The sequence below is a fragment of the Podarcis vaucheri genome, assembly GCF_965113315.1.
Source record: "Podarcis vaucheri genome assembly, chromosome: 12".
NCBI lineage: Eukaryota > Metazoa > Chordata > Lepidosauria > Squamata > Lacertidae > Podarcis > Podarcis vaucheri.
This window is the reverse complement of record NC_138750.1, coordinates 42,014,329-42,028,699: the sequence shown is the minus strand read 5'-3', so window position 1 is coordinate 42,028,699 and position 14,371 is coordinate 42,014,329. Positions and strand designations below refer to the sequence as shown.

The following is a 14,371-nucleotide window of genomic DNA, read 5'->3' as shown; positions in this document are numbered from 1 at the left end:
TACTAAACCACCTTTCCCGAGGGTTTTTTGTACCGTAATAGTTCTGCTTTAAGGATATTACAGTACTGCTAAATTGATTCCCCACCTTAGCCTTTTCCCCAGGTGCCCATGTTTTGACAATGGTATGATCCAGCTAGACATCTTATGTTTTAATTAACGTCTTGTTCTGATGCTTCCCCCCCCTCCTTTTTTAACGTGACAGAATTCTCTGACAAGAAGTTGTCCCCTTGCTAATGATTCCCAAGCACGGAGTGGCGCCCGGTTTCACACCTCCTACGACAAAAGATACGTCATCAAAACCATAACAAGTGAAGATGTAGCAGAAATGCACAATATACTGAAGAAATATCACCAGGTAATTAATTGCTTGTTTTAAGGGGGTGGGCTTGTGAGGAGAAACACATTGATTGAAGTTTATATAATGCAGGAAACAGAAGTTTTAAACTAGAGTTGGTTTGCCACAGTATTTTCAGTTGAATCAACACTTTGGTACATAAATTTTAAACATTATTAGTGGCAGGGGCTAGCAGTTCGAGAGCACGTCAAAGTGCAAGTAGATAAACAGGTACCGCTCCGGCGGGAAGGTAAACGGCATTTCCGTGGGCTGCTCTGGTTTCACCAGAAGCGGCTTAGTCATGCTGGCCACATGACCTGGGAAAACTGTCTGTGGACAAACACTAGCTCCCTTGGCCTATAGAGCGAGATGAGCGTGACAACCCCACAGTCGTTTGTGACTGGACTTAACTGTCAGGGGTCCTTTACCTTTACCTTTGTTGCATTAAAACAAACAACTCTAGACTTTTTTAAGTCTGCATCCCATACTGTAATATCAGCCTGCTCAGGTCCTTGGAAAGCGTCCCGTCTCATTTTTCACCACCAGAGGAAATAAGTGGTGGCACCAAGATTTTGGTGGCGATGCCTCAATTATGGAATTCTCCCCCCTGGAAGTACAGCTGGCACCAAAATTGATAGCATTTTGGTGCCAGATTAACACTTGTCTGTTTACCCAGTCATTTATGGGATGTTAACCAGCTGCTGCAATTGGTGTGTTGGAGTATTTCATTTATATTACAATCTGCTCTTATTTTGTTTGGGTTGTTTTAAATGTTAATTTAACCTACCTAGGAACCAAGTGATGGGGCTGGGTATAAATTGTTCTTAATAAAATCAGTAATGGTAGCTGGCATGCTATAGTTGGGAAGATTCCCCTCATAATAGCATCAACATTTATTTGCTTGAGTGTTTTGTCTTTCAACCTCCTCTGTCCAATTTTTTTTTCTGTGCCTACATGATACACTTTAGCTTTCACCCTAATACCATGAGTGGCAGTCAATATGGCTGATGTCAACTCCTTACCCATATAAATTTGATTAAGCAGTGCAGGCTAACGTTAGACCTAGCACTTACCCTAGAAGTTTTTAGGTGCCTGACTTTAACAAATGAAAACATCAAATTCAACATTACTATTTTAGTTAAAAGGAATATATGTGTATCACATTACAATCAGAACAATTAAAAGTTGACAATTACAGAAATAGTGTCTGATATTAACTTGAAACAATTATTTGTGACCCAGTTGTTGATGTGTGAAATATACCTATTTTTGCTATAGTAGAGGCAAAATAATAGGAATCACTGACGATTTTGTATATGTATCTATGGCATACTAATTTAGCAACATATCTTGCAGGAACATGTTAGGCAGCTAGAAGTGCGGCTGGTTCTCCGGAATGTGTACATAGGATAAAGCAGGCACATATTTGACTTTGCAGTTCCATGCAAATTAGTCCTTAGTGATCACAGCTACATCTGGGATTAAACTTCATGGCTTTAGATAAGAGAGCATGACTTCAACCATTGTATTCCAAAAAGCAACTATATGTCAATCATTAGGGTCACATACAATGTATTAGCCATACAGGAAGCAGTGATTTTATTGCAATCTGGAATATATATGGAATGTGGTACACATAAGGAATGCCTGTTTTTGAAGCACTTTTTGGCTTTATCTATCTATGTAAGGCATTTTTACCCTCTTTTGAAGAAAAGGCTCCTAGAGCAGCTTACAGTTCTTAAGGTTACTTTTCTTATCAGTTCGCGTAGCCAGTTCAAGGGGGCCTGAGGACAGATACCAGTCCATAACTGAGATGCAGTTGATTCATCCCAAACACATCTTTGCCTTACCTGGACTTGTTCTCCTAAAAACAAGTAAACCCCCACCTTCTGTAAGGCAAGACAGAGCAAGTGTCAATCTCTTCATCAACAGCTAAGAAATAAGGCCACAAAGTGTCTTAGTCATGTTTGGAAAGATGCTCCTCTCAGTTTCATTTTTTTGAATTGCCTCTAAAGGTGGCGACTGTCCCTTCTTTTGCGGTTGTGTGGGTGTGTTTTGGGGAGGGCAGGAAAGCATAAACAGTGTTTATCATGTCTTTCTTCTTTCCTTCCCTCAAATCTCTGCTTCAGTAAGCATTGTCCAGCTGAGGAATAGGAAACACTTGAACATATTGAATGCATTCTGTTTTTAGTTCCGTTTCAGGCATACACAAGTTTACTAATAAATATGCTAAAGGGCACTATGCTTGCCTCGTAGATTTAATAGTCCCAGGAGTCCTGATAGCTGCATTAAAAGCCTATTTATGTTAAACAATCCACATTTTAAACTTAATTGCAGTGTATTTTTTATTTAAAAAAACCTGTGGTTTATATATGCAGACTAAAAATAAAATATAGCTCTAATCCATCTGCTTCTGCAGCCAACTTCAGTTGACTCTCTTCTTTTTTTCTTCTACCACGTGCACCCCCACCCCCCGCATCTGTTAATAACTTTGCAGCCTTCTTTCCATTGCATCCTTTTTTCTGTAGGACAGCTTCCTTTTTAGCTTGTTATACTTCATTCCTGACTACATGTAAGTGGTGCTGATTTCAGTTGGATTTTAAGGTGGAGTTGCCCCACATTCCTTTTTCAGCTTCATGCTAGTGTTTCCCTTCCACCACTTCCCCCTGCCCCAAAGTCAGTATGCATAGGAAACATGGCAGGACTTGGGGGGGTGTGTGTCTAAATTTACCGTTATTGTGTGACTATTCTTGATTCATTGGCTACTGGAATGCCAGAGGAGGGGCTTGCAACTATTTTTCTACGAACAGGTTTTGCTGGTTTATCTTGCTTACAAGAGACCCAGTTCATTTCTCACGGAGCAAACTGCTACTCACTGTATGTTTTAACGTGGGTGGGCTGCATTCTTAGCATGTACGTCTCCTTTAAAAATATAGGGGAGTCTGTTTTTGTCTTGTTTCTTCCTGCTTTCTTCTTTGTCTTTTGACCTGGGTGTTGTGAAAACCCTTTTCTGCTGTTGGACCTAAATTGTAGTTGCTAAAAATGAGAATTTGAATCTTCTTCTTTTTTAATATACATATATGCCTTCCATACATATCAAGCTTTTAAACCGATGATTGAGGGGTCGTGAAATGTTTTACTGTGGTCTATGTTACCATTGGGATGCGGGTGGCGCTGTGGGTTAAACCACAGAGCCTAGGACTTGCCGATCGGAAGGTTGGTGGTTCGAATTCCTGCGACGGGGTGAGCTCCTGTTGCTTGGTCCCTGCTCCTGCCAACCGAGCAGTTCGAAAGCATGAAGTGCAAGTAGATAAATAGGTACTGCTCCGGCAGGAAGGTAAACGGCGTTTCCGTGCACTGCTCTGGTTCGGCTTAGTCATGCTGGCCACATGACCCGGAAGCTGTACGCTGGCTCCCTCGGCCAATAAAGTGAGATGAGCGTCGCAACCCCAGAGTCGGTCACGACTGGACCTAATGGTCAGGGGTCCCTTTACCTTTACTCTACCCTTCAATAGGGGTTGCAGTGGTGACTAGGAATGGGTGTTAAGCAGCTCCCCACTCAAGCCTTACTTGTGTAGGGGCGTGGATGGGGTTGTTGCTTAGTTCCTGCTCATCCCATCAGCCAAGTTGGCTTCCAGAATTGCTGGGTTACAGCTTCCGATCTTGCTCTGTGTGCAATGGCTGAGCTGTGGGCAGCAGAACAGCTAGCAGATTTTTGCAATTAGTGTTGTGGTATAGCCAAGATTATTGAGATTTCTGTACCCCTTGGCTACAACCTGTAACATTGAATGAACCTGAACATTGAAAACATAATGATTTGCTTCTTCACACCTGACAGATCACTGTCTTGCCAAAAGTATCTTCTCAGGGCTGATCTAGAAATAATTTAATGAGGCCCTCTATACACAAAGCTCAAACTGAGTAGAAGATAACTCTCTAAATTGGCTTCACAGGACAGAAACTCTCTTTTACCAGACATTTGGCATAAGATGACCACCCTTTAAAACAACGCAAAACCATTCTGTTCAGGCTAGCTGGGATTAGAGAAGATTTTTTGTCTAGCACATCTGTATTTGAACTTTTACTTATCAAAGCCTTGTCGTTAAATGCATAGTTCTCACCTTGAACATTTTTAGGGCAGAGTATTAATGAAGAATCATTCAGACTTGCATCTCTTTTTGTAAAATAGCTTTTATTTACACTGTGTGAAGCAGTGCAACTTTAAAAATATATAGGCCCTTTAATCTCAAAGGAAAATGCATGTCTTTTTGTCAAAATGTATGCTGAAATGCTCTGGAGGAATTATCCTGGAATATATTGAAATGATCAAAGCACCGGCAAACCAAAGAACAAAGTCGGAAACGATTGCTGTTGCCAAGTAAGAGTTTCAGCAGCAGTGACAACTGCAGAACTCTTGATAGACATCTCTGTGCAAAGGAGATCAATGTAAAAATATGAAGGTTTAAATTATAAATACCTGATACAGTTGGCTTCTTTTTATTTCAAGAAGGTTCCCAGGGGCTACTCATACAGCAGATGATAATGATGGATTTCACTGCTGTGGAATGAGTTGTGGTTACTGATGATTTTTCGGGGGGGGGGGGGAGACCTGTCGTCTTAGTTAGCTCCAGCTCCTTTAGAACCACCCACCAAACTGGCACTACTGATATCATGAAATGCCTCTTTTTTAATATATTCTTTCCACAATACACAATAAGAGGGTTGTACTTGTCAGGGCATCCCCAGTATGGAGCCTGCTGCCATCTCTGAAGTTTGCAGACCTTTCTCAAGCTCTGCAGCATTAAGTTATTGTGCTCCAGACCACAGAACCTCACTCCAAGTGCAAGGAATGTTTTGACACACTCCTGGTAATAATGTTCACTTTCTTCATAAACAGTCTGCTAGAAACTGTAGAATAAACCATTGCTCATAGACCACACATGGACTTCTGCATTGTCACAGTGAGGTATATTCTGAAGAAGGTTCCTTATGGTGCCAGAATTGTGTCCTATATAGAGAGAGGAAGGAAGAAACTAGTGGTAAAATGTTCTTCATTTCACTATGGAGAGTCAGGGATTTTATTTTTTCTTGTTGGCTTGGAACTTTGCATTCTGTTCATGCTCTGGAGCTTGGACATAATGAGCCACTGCCTCTGGAATTTTACAGGGATAGGGCCTCCTGGATAAGTGAAATCAACATAATTGATTTGTAGGAAGGATAAATCTTTTTGTGGAGGACATACACACATAGATGAGGGGACACACCCATAGTTTCCTAAGACATGGAAACACCCCTTAAACATACATTCCTGAAGATACACTGGAACAGCCAAGTTGTGCTGAGGGAGGAGTCCATAGCTCAGAAATCAGTCTGATCACTAATAAGTCAAGGATATGGAGTCCATGGCTCTCCATTTGTTGGACTACAATTCCCATCACCCACGCCATTGCTTGCTGGGACTGATAGGAGTTGGAGTCCAATAACACCTGGATAGTCCTAGGTTCCCCATCCCTACTCTGAAAATGCAGTGCCAGTAAGTTAAAGGAAGTGCCCAGTCTTTGAAATTATGTCTTTGGATGATGTACAAGGACAGGGAGAAAGGATAGATAACTTTTTCCTCCCTCCCCAACTCCAAACTTCGTCAGCAAGCTTGTGTAACATGCTGCTTTTTCCTGGTCAACTTGTAGATTTATAGGAGCATATACAGTACTTCAGGGATGCGGGTGGCGCTGTGGGTTAAACCATAGAGCCTAGGGCTTGCCGATCAGAAGGTCGGCAGTTCAAATCCCTGTGACGTGGTGAGCTCCTGTTGCTCGGTCCCTGCTCCTGCCAACCTAACAGTTTGAAAGCACGTCAAAGTGCAAGTAGATAAATAGGTACCCTTCCGGTGGGAAGATAAATTGCGTTTCCGTGCGCTGCTCTGGTTCTCCAGAAGCAGCTTAGTCCTGCTGGCCACATGACCCAGAAGCTGTATGCCGGCTCCCTCGGCCAATAAAGCGAGATGAGGCAACCCCAGAGTCGGCCACGACTGGACCTAATGGTCAGGGGTCCCTTTACCTTACTAAAACCCTGGAGAGCTGCTTCCAGTCAGTGTAGACAGTACTGAGCTAAGTGGACCAGTGATCTGACTTAGTATAAGGCAGCTTCCTTGAGGTATGTGAGTTGTGAAGAGCACACAATGTGCCATTTATCACTTCTCTCCCTGAGGGAGCAGGGTGCCTGTCAAGGATTAGATGTGCCAACAGGGTTTCCTTCCTCCTTATCTCCTCCAGCTGTGCGCCTGCTGTTTTCTTATCCTGCCAGCTGCCAGCATGCCAGCGTATTTAAACTTTAAATTAGAATACCTGTTTTAGTCATCACTTTCCGGTCCAATGCCATCATTTATTTTAATAGCCAGTGTGGTGTAGTGGTTAAGAGCGGTGGACTCATAATCTGGTGAACCGGGTTCGATTCCCCACTCCTCCACATGCAGCTGCTGGGTGACCTTGGGCTAGTCACACTTCTCTGAAGTCTCTCAGCCCCACTCACCTCACAGACTATTTGTTGGAGGAAGGGAAAGGAGAATGTTAGCCGCTTTGAGACTCCTTCGGGTAGTGATAAAGCGGGATATCAAATCCAAACTCCTCCTCTTCTTCTTCTTCTTCTTGCCTTTGCATGTTTGGTAGTGGGGTATTATCACTGGTCCAAATGAGACTAGGGGTACTTACTTAAAAAAATTGAACAAATATACTTATGATTTATGAAATATTAATATAATGGTATGTTTACTTTCAGGTAAGTTCCATAATAAAGCTGGGTTTAATATCTGACACAAAATATTACTGTTACGGGTCTTACAGCTATTTTAAATCGATGATACTTGAACATTAGTGTTACTCGTGGTTTAAAAAGACAGCAAAGTGTTTGCGCAAGATCTTTTCCCTATACGGTAACCAGAGTCAAGTTATACTCCCTAAGCCCACCTCTGTTTAATTCTCAAACTTATTAAGAGAGCATTCCTTGTGTGAACTTAATTTGATAGAAACTAAAATCATAGTTGGATGGAAAGCCATCTCTTTCATCAGTCTGGGAATACAGAATATATAGTCCTCGAGGTAGCACAGTACAGCAAATATGGTTTGAAAAAGAAACGCCTATATTGTAGAACATTTTTGTTTTTAAAAGATAGGGCAAATGAAACAAATACATTTTAATGCTATGTGGTTTTTTTCTGGAAGAAAGTCATGTTGAGTGAAATTCAAAATAGTTGTTATCTTTGGATATGAAGAAAAGGCTTGTTTCACTCCATATTTATGTCACAAATGTAGTGTTTTATATGTCCCATGAGATTAACTCCCAGTCTGTTTCTATACTATTATAGATGTTGCTAGCAACCTGAAAAGCTGTTTGATTACAGTTAAGAAGTGTCTTCGGATATGGTTAACTTTGTTCATTGTATTCTTCTAAATACATTTCCATTTAATGTTGAAGTCACTAAACTAGGTATTTGCAGAACTGCAAAAAATAATAATAATTGTGTAAATTGTCAACTTTTGCACTTAAGAATTTGACTTATTCTGCTGTAAAAAAAGGAGTACTTTTTATTTTTTAATAAATCCTTTATGGCATTGTACTATGCAAGTATAGTCAATGCCATCCATCCTCCAATATTCATGTTATTGTATTCTCAATAGTAATACAATTCTAGGTGTCTTTTGCTTGGGAGAGTTCGGACTTTGCACTAAACCATAGTTTAGTGTGATGAGAATTATTCTCAGGGAGCTTCAGGCTCATGAGCTTCCCTGCCCCTTGTCCACCAGTGTAGCCACAAGGAGTTTTCCATTAACTACAGTCTAGCATTCCATTTGCATCTAAACTATGGTTGATGTTAACAGTGGGTCTCTGGAAACAACAGGGGAATAAGAAGCTCCAAGGTTTAGCATGGCTTCTAAATGTTAGCACTGAAATAAAGCAGAGAAAAAATTTGCACAGTTAGGTAGGTAACTTCTATTTGGTATAAATGGAAGTATCTGCTGGGCCATAGGCATGGACTGAAATCCAGAGAGGAATGCATACAGAAAAAGGATATATCACTTGGGGTGCTGCTCCCTGACTTTCAGGAAGGTAAGGGAGATATGACTAGGAGGAGTTGATAAGCCCCTATGAACCTGCTGAACACCGAATATGGTGTTGCGGATCTAGGTCCTTTTCTGGTTCCTCATAAATGGTTGGGTGTAATTCTTCCTTCCATTAACTGAAATAACAGAAGTTTTAAACATGTCCTTTTATTTTTTTTTCAAAGAGCACAACCCAAAAAGTATTTTTGATGCATACTGTGTTTATATCTGCTAGCTGAATGGGGCATGATATCTATTTTGATAGCTCCCATATATCTGCAGGTGGCAGGCTCCAAGGCGGACATCCTTTTTTGTGAGGGAATGCTGAGATCTTAGAAGTGAAAGTACATAGTTTCTACCTGCTGGAAGTGAACTGTGTAATCATGAGGTGCAGACTTGAGGTGAGAACTAGTAGAGAAGGGAATTGCTAGGTTTTGTGAATTCTGACTGTTTGTGAGAGACGAGGATTAGCAAAACACCTTGAAGAGATTCCTAACTAAATGGGGGGGAAATGTGTGTTCACTTTTCATATCTGTGTGGAAGAACCTTTTCAAATTCTGCAGTTACCCTATAGCGTGACCCACCAACAGTTAAGGAATGTGGGCGTTCTAGAATTATTTTTTTCTGATTGTTTGCATTGTGGTATAACTTGTCTCATTAAATCCATATGTCTGAATCTTTGTTACTTCTGTGTATCTCTGCAACAAATATCCAGTATGTGTCAAGTTCTAATATCCATTTTTTCCCCTAGTTTATAGTGGAGTGTCATGGCAACACACTACTTCCTCAGTTTTTGGGAATGTACCGGCTTACTGTTGACGGAGTCGAAGTATATATGATTGTTACAAGGAATGTATTCAGCCACCGTTTATCTGTTTATAGAAAATATGATTTAAAGGTGAGCACTGAGCGGCTTGTGTTATGAATATTGCAGTAGCTGCCTTGAGTCCCCTCCCCCCTAAATAGTACAAAATTCTGTGGGTTCTTAGAGGCTATCAGTAGCAGTACACCAGAAAGTGTCTAGGAAACTCTTTCGTTAAGCCATTATTATTGAAATAGTTTGCGGCTTATCTTAACGCCCAAACCTTTTATGGAAGTAAGATAACGTTGAGTTGTATTGTGTGCTGTAAAGGAAGTGGCTTAGCAGAAGTATGCTTGCTAAAATTGGCTAAGTGCTAATGGTTGCAGTGAAAACCATTTGAGGGGTAAAAAAATAAAAAATAAAAATAGCTGAAGCAGCTCTCATGTCCTTAATGGATTCTGTAGACTGTTACAAATCAGTCTGCATGCAGATTTTTAAAAAATAAATAAATTAATAGAACCATTTTAATGGAGTTAGGAAAAATGTGTTAAAAGTTGGGCTAATATTTGTAGATTCAAAAACCCTAGTAAGCAACTTCTATTTTCTGTTACCATGACCAAATATATTAGGCTGCAGTCCCACTTAGCAAGGGAGTAAGCCCCAATGTACTTAATGGGGTTTCTGAGTAGACAAATATAGGATTGCACTGTTGGTGTGTTTAAAGCTGTCAAACTGGCTCAGATTAGCTTATTCATATCCTGTCTTGTTTCCTTAGCAAGGAACGTGGCAAGCTGAAAAAAAAATGTTTCGAATGGAAACTGGCCTCTCAGGAAGACTGGCTGACCTCCAGTGCACTTTAATTTAACCAGCTGATATATGCTATTTTAGCAAAAGAAACTGGTGTATACCTTCCCATATGATTTGCACCTTTGCATTTGCTTACAGACTTAAATGTAACTGTAGGGTGGCCTTGAGAGCTCAATATCCAGAATGCAAACAATCTACATTCTATTGGCTTAAATAGACATGTTTGCTGGCCTAGCTTATTTTGAATGACAACATAATTCTTTCACCCCCTTTTGGCTGTAGCGTACCCAATGCCTTCTCCCTTATGTTAGTATAAATGGTTTTCTGGAGACAACAAAATTACCGCCTGTCAGTTCTGCTACCTGCCAAGAGTGGCAGGCAGCTAACATTAATACTCCCAAACATCAGGCCTCCTTGGTTCCTACAAATTCAATTATATGTACATTGTACACCTATTCAAAATTTTAAACTTGTCTCACTAGCTGCAAAAGTTGGTATTTGGCAGGGCTGATATGCTCATCAATTGACAAGTCCAATCATAGATTCATAAAATTGCAGAGTTGGAAGGGACTTCAAGGGGTCATCTGTTGCAACAACCTGCAATGCAGGAATCTCAACTACAGTATCCGTGACAGATGGCCATCCAAATTCTGCTTAAAAACCTCCAGTGAATGAGAGTCCACAACCTCCCAAGGGAGACCATTCCCCTGTCAAACAGCTCAAATCAAAGATGGTCAGCTTCCTGTTACCTTTTTTTCATGGTGTCATCTGGCAAGAGCTCTATGTTGCAATTGGGCGTTCTGTCCTCAAAGCTTTGGTCACTATATCCCTGTTTTTAAAATTGCAGACATTTCCAAATGGAAACACATCAGGGATCGAGGCCTCTGCTTAGCCTACTGCTATGCCAGAATGTTTTAATTGCTTTTGAATGTTGCATATACTGTAATCTGGGTGTGTGTAACTTTGCATCAGGGCTATGGTGAAAAACCTTACTGTGAATCTACTGGAGGAATTCTGCATAAAAGAACACCTATGCCCTCCAGTTTTACCCCAGTAGCAATTTAAATACAGTATTTCTGTTTCAGGGGTCTACAGTTGCAAGAGAAGCCAGCGACAAGGAAAAGGTATGGCAAAGGTTATGTTTCCTTAAGTTGCCTAACTTCAGCTTTTAAGAAAGGGGGAAACAGTGATAATCATGCACCATGATTCTGCCATCACTCTGCCTCTAAATAACAGATGCTGGTTTCAAAATAATTACAAACGTTTATTTATACAATAAGAAGCATAGGAAATCAGACAGCATACACACATTCTGAATTTCAAGCATTAAAAAAAAAAGCACCATACAGTACTATTAAAATACATACAGTACTGTTTAGTTAAAAGGATCTCAGTAGTCATTTCTAGGCTACTGCTTGCAGAAGCAGATTTGATTGGTTACCAATTTGCTTCTGGGCATAATTCAGAGTTTGGCCTCAAAGAAAAATGGTGGTTGGGTATTTGCATGCCATCCCCCTCTGCCACTGGTGTATTTTCTGCACCAGTGCATAGGTACTAATGGGGAATTTTATGCCCCGAGTCAGTTGGTGCCCCAAAATATGGATTAGGGTTTCTGGCAGTGTGTGCAGACTCACATCACCAGGCCTGAAATGCTCATCTTACCTTGTTGTGCTGCCTTTTTCTCTTCTCCTTTGCCAATGCATCTTCACCTTCCTTTACTGCTTCCTCTGCCTTTGTGTAAAGGACCAATTTACACATATCCCTGTATAGAAGTGTGAAGAAATAAGCATGTGCTGCCCTCTACCCAGTTCACCCTTCCAGAGGTTTTAGCTAAAAATACCTTGCACAAAAATGCTTTGTCTTTGTTACAGTGACCTGGTTCACATAAACATTGGCTACAGCTTGTGGTTCAGTGAGGAGAGCTTCACCACAAAGCCATTTTTGGCTGAAACACTAAGCCAAATCTGGGCTTAGCTCAGCACAGTATGGGAATAAAAAAAGGGCTTAGGAGAAGCAAAGCAGTGACCCAGGCCACTGAAGCTTCACATTAACTTGTATGTATGTCTTACATTGGCATACCTAGAGAACAAGTTGGAAAGCTACCTAGCATGCCCTTAACTTTTTGAATAACCTTGGGCATAGCACAGCTATTCAATCCAACATGCTTTAGCCAGATATCTCTTAGGGCAGGAGTCAGCAAACTTTTTCCACTGTCCCTCAGACCTTGGGGGGGGGGGGTTGGACTACATTTTGAGAGAAAAAAAGAATGGATTCCTACGCCCCACAAATAACCCAGAGATGCATTTTAAATAAAAGGACACATTCTACTCATGTAAAAACATGCTGATTCCCGAACCGCCCGCAGGCCAGATTTAGAAGGCGACTGGGCCGGATCCGGCCCCCAGGCCTTAGTTTGCCTACCCATGTCTTAGGGCAGTGGTTCTCAACCTGTGGGTCCCCAGATGTTGTTGGACTGCAACTCCCATCATCCCTGAGCTCTGGCCTTGCTAGCTAGGGGTGATGGGGGTTGTAGTTCAACAACATCTGGGCACCCACAAGCTTCTGAGATCAGGGGTGGAAATGTGGCTTCTCCCAGTGCTGTGTGTGGTGGCAGTGGTGAGGAAGCACATGATTCATGGCCAGATTTAGGCTTGACGAGGCCTTAAGTTACTGAAGGTAATGGGGCTCTTTATATAGCAGGCGGGGCCCATTACTTACATCACAGGAGCCTACGCAACACAAAACACTATTGCTGTATGTAGGTTTTATTTTATTTGTTTTTTATCTTTTGGAAATCCGGGTTTTTTCCTTTAAATTTTTTGTGGGCCCCCAAAAGAGTGGGGCCCTAAGCTATAGCTTGTTTAGCTTATACGCAAATCTGGCACTGCCCTATACCATAGTTAATTGGGGAGCAGAGTATCAGAATTAGGCCCTTTGGATGTGCAGCATTTGTGGGGCGTTTTGATGGGGAGTGCAGCTGAGCCCCGCACCTATTTCTTGTGCTAGACTTCTGACAAAACAGATGTGTGTGCAACAACTCTTGACAAGGTGAAGGCTGGTCTTGCAGATGAGCAACACGTTTCCCTTTTTACTGTAAATACTCTAAAACGGCTTAACTTAATCAAATCGGTCATAAAAGCAAACAAGGTCTCAATTAAATGGGAAAATACAATGCTCTGTTCCTTACATTACTTGTGTGCACTGGAGCCGTAGCTCATTTGTGCCCCCTTGTGGCTATTCACATTTTGAATAGCTCTGAAATACTCCCCTGCGTTTTTGATCAGGAAATTCCTTGTTTTCATTGCTCGTTTCACTGGGCTCATTGTTTTGAAACGGTTTTTATGTGCCAGCTTTCTCTTGTCCGTTTCAGGCCAAAGAACTGCCGACATTCAAAGACAACGACTTCATCAACGATGGCCAGAAGATTTATATTGATGAAACGAACAAAAAGATGTTCCTTGAAAAGCTTAAAAAGGATGTTGAGGTAAGGGGTTGCTTGCCTGGTCAGCTCTGAAGCTCACCACACTTAGCAAAATCCATAGTGACTTTTGTACTGAGACCTCCTAGGCAGATTTACCCCACCAATTCAATATTGCAAAAATGCTGCAAATAAATGTTACAGTGACCTGCAAATTATTTGTCCTCCTGATTGTAATTGGGATTTTGCTGGTGTTTTTTCACGAGAACAATATGTTACGGAGGGCACCCATCCAAAGTTCAGGGATGGCAGTGCACCTGCCAGTACTTCTCATGGTACCCACAAAAGCTATCAGTGATAGATATCACCTGATACAGGTGCCTTCCCCCCCCCCTTGATGGGGTGGCATGCCTGCACCAATTCATGATTCTGTCTCCTTTTCTGCTCTCTTAGATGTGGCAGCCATTGCACGAAAGCCCCACAGCAGTCATTTTATGGTGTGCCATGACTCTGTGGCGCCATTTCATGACTGGTTCTCATGGCACTTTCTCAAAGTTCAGAATGCATCCACTGGGTCAGAAAAGGTTGGAAACCCCTAAAATGAGGAGCTAAAGGGGGATTAGAGCCATGGTCTATTTACAGGAGGACTGCTGAGGGTGGGGCAGGCTATTACTTCCTTTAAGCTGGTGGTGTAAACCAGCATCCGGGGGGGAAAGCACAATGTTGCTTCTGTTGCTTTTAATATTCATGGCACTGCATCTTGAACTGTTAAAATGCTCCGTAAACACTTGATGTGCCTCTGAAATATGAGCAAAATTGCATTTTCTGCTATTTTAAGTATGACAGATTCTTGGAAGGTCAGTCATGTAATTGTGTTTGGAGTGGCTTCTATGGCATTGATTAGAATTCATATT

The 14,371-nt window shown here is 41.5% G+C and overlaps 1 protein-coding gene across 6 annotated transcripts in view; it reads left to right on the top strand.

The window, feature by feature from the left end:
• The window catches only part of PIP4K2A (phosphatidylinositol-5-phosphate 4-kinase type 2 alpha), a 204,459-nt gene that overhangs the window by 180,792 nt on the left and 9,296 nt on the right, over positions 1 to 14,371 (top strand). For all 6 annotated transcript variants that reach the window (XM_082193662.1, XM_082193663.1, XM_082193664.1 and 3 more), the window contains 4 exons: positions 203 to 355; positions 9,182 to 9,328; positions 11,125 to 11,163; positions 13,410 to 13,523. In XM_082193662.1, the coding sequence (XP_082049788.1) occupies positions 203 to 355; positions 9,182 to 9,328; positions 11,125 to 11,163; positions 13,410 to 13,523 (453 nt within the window). The remainder of the gene's footprint in view (positions 1 to 202; positions 356 to 9,181; positions 9,329 to 11,124; positions 11,164 to 13,409; positions 13,524 to 14,371) is intronic.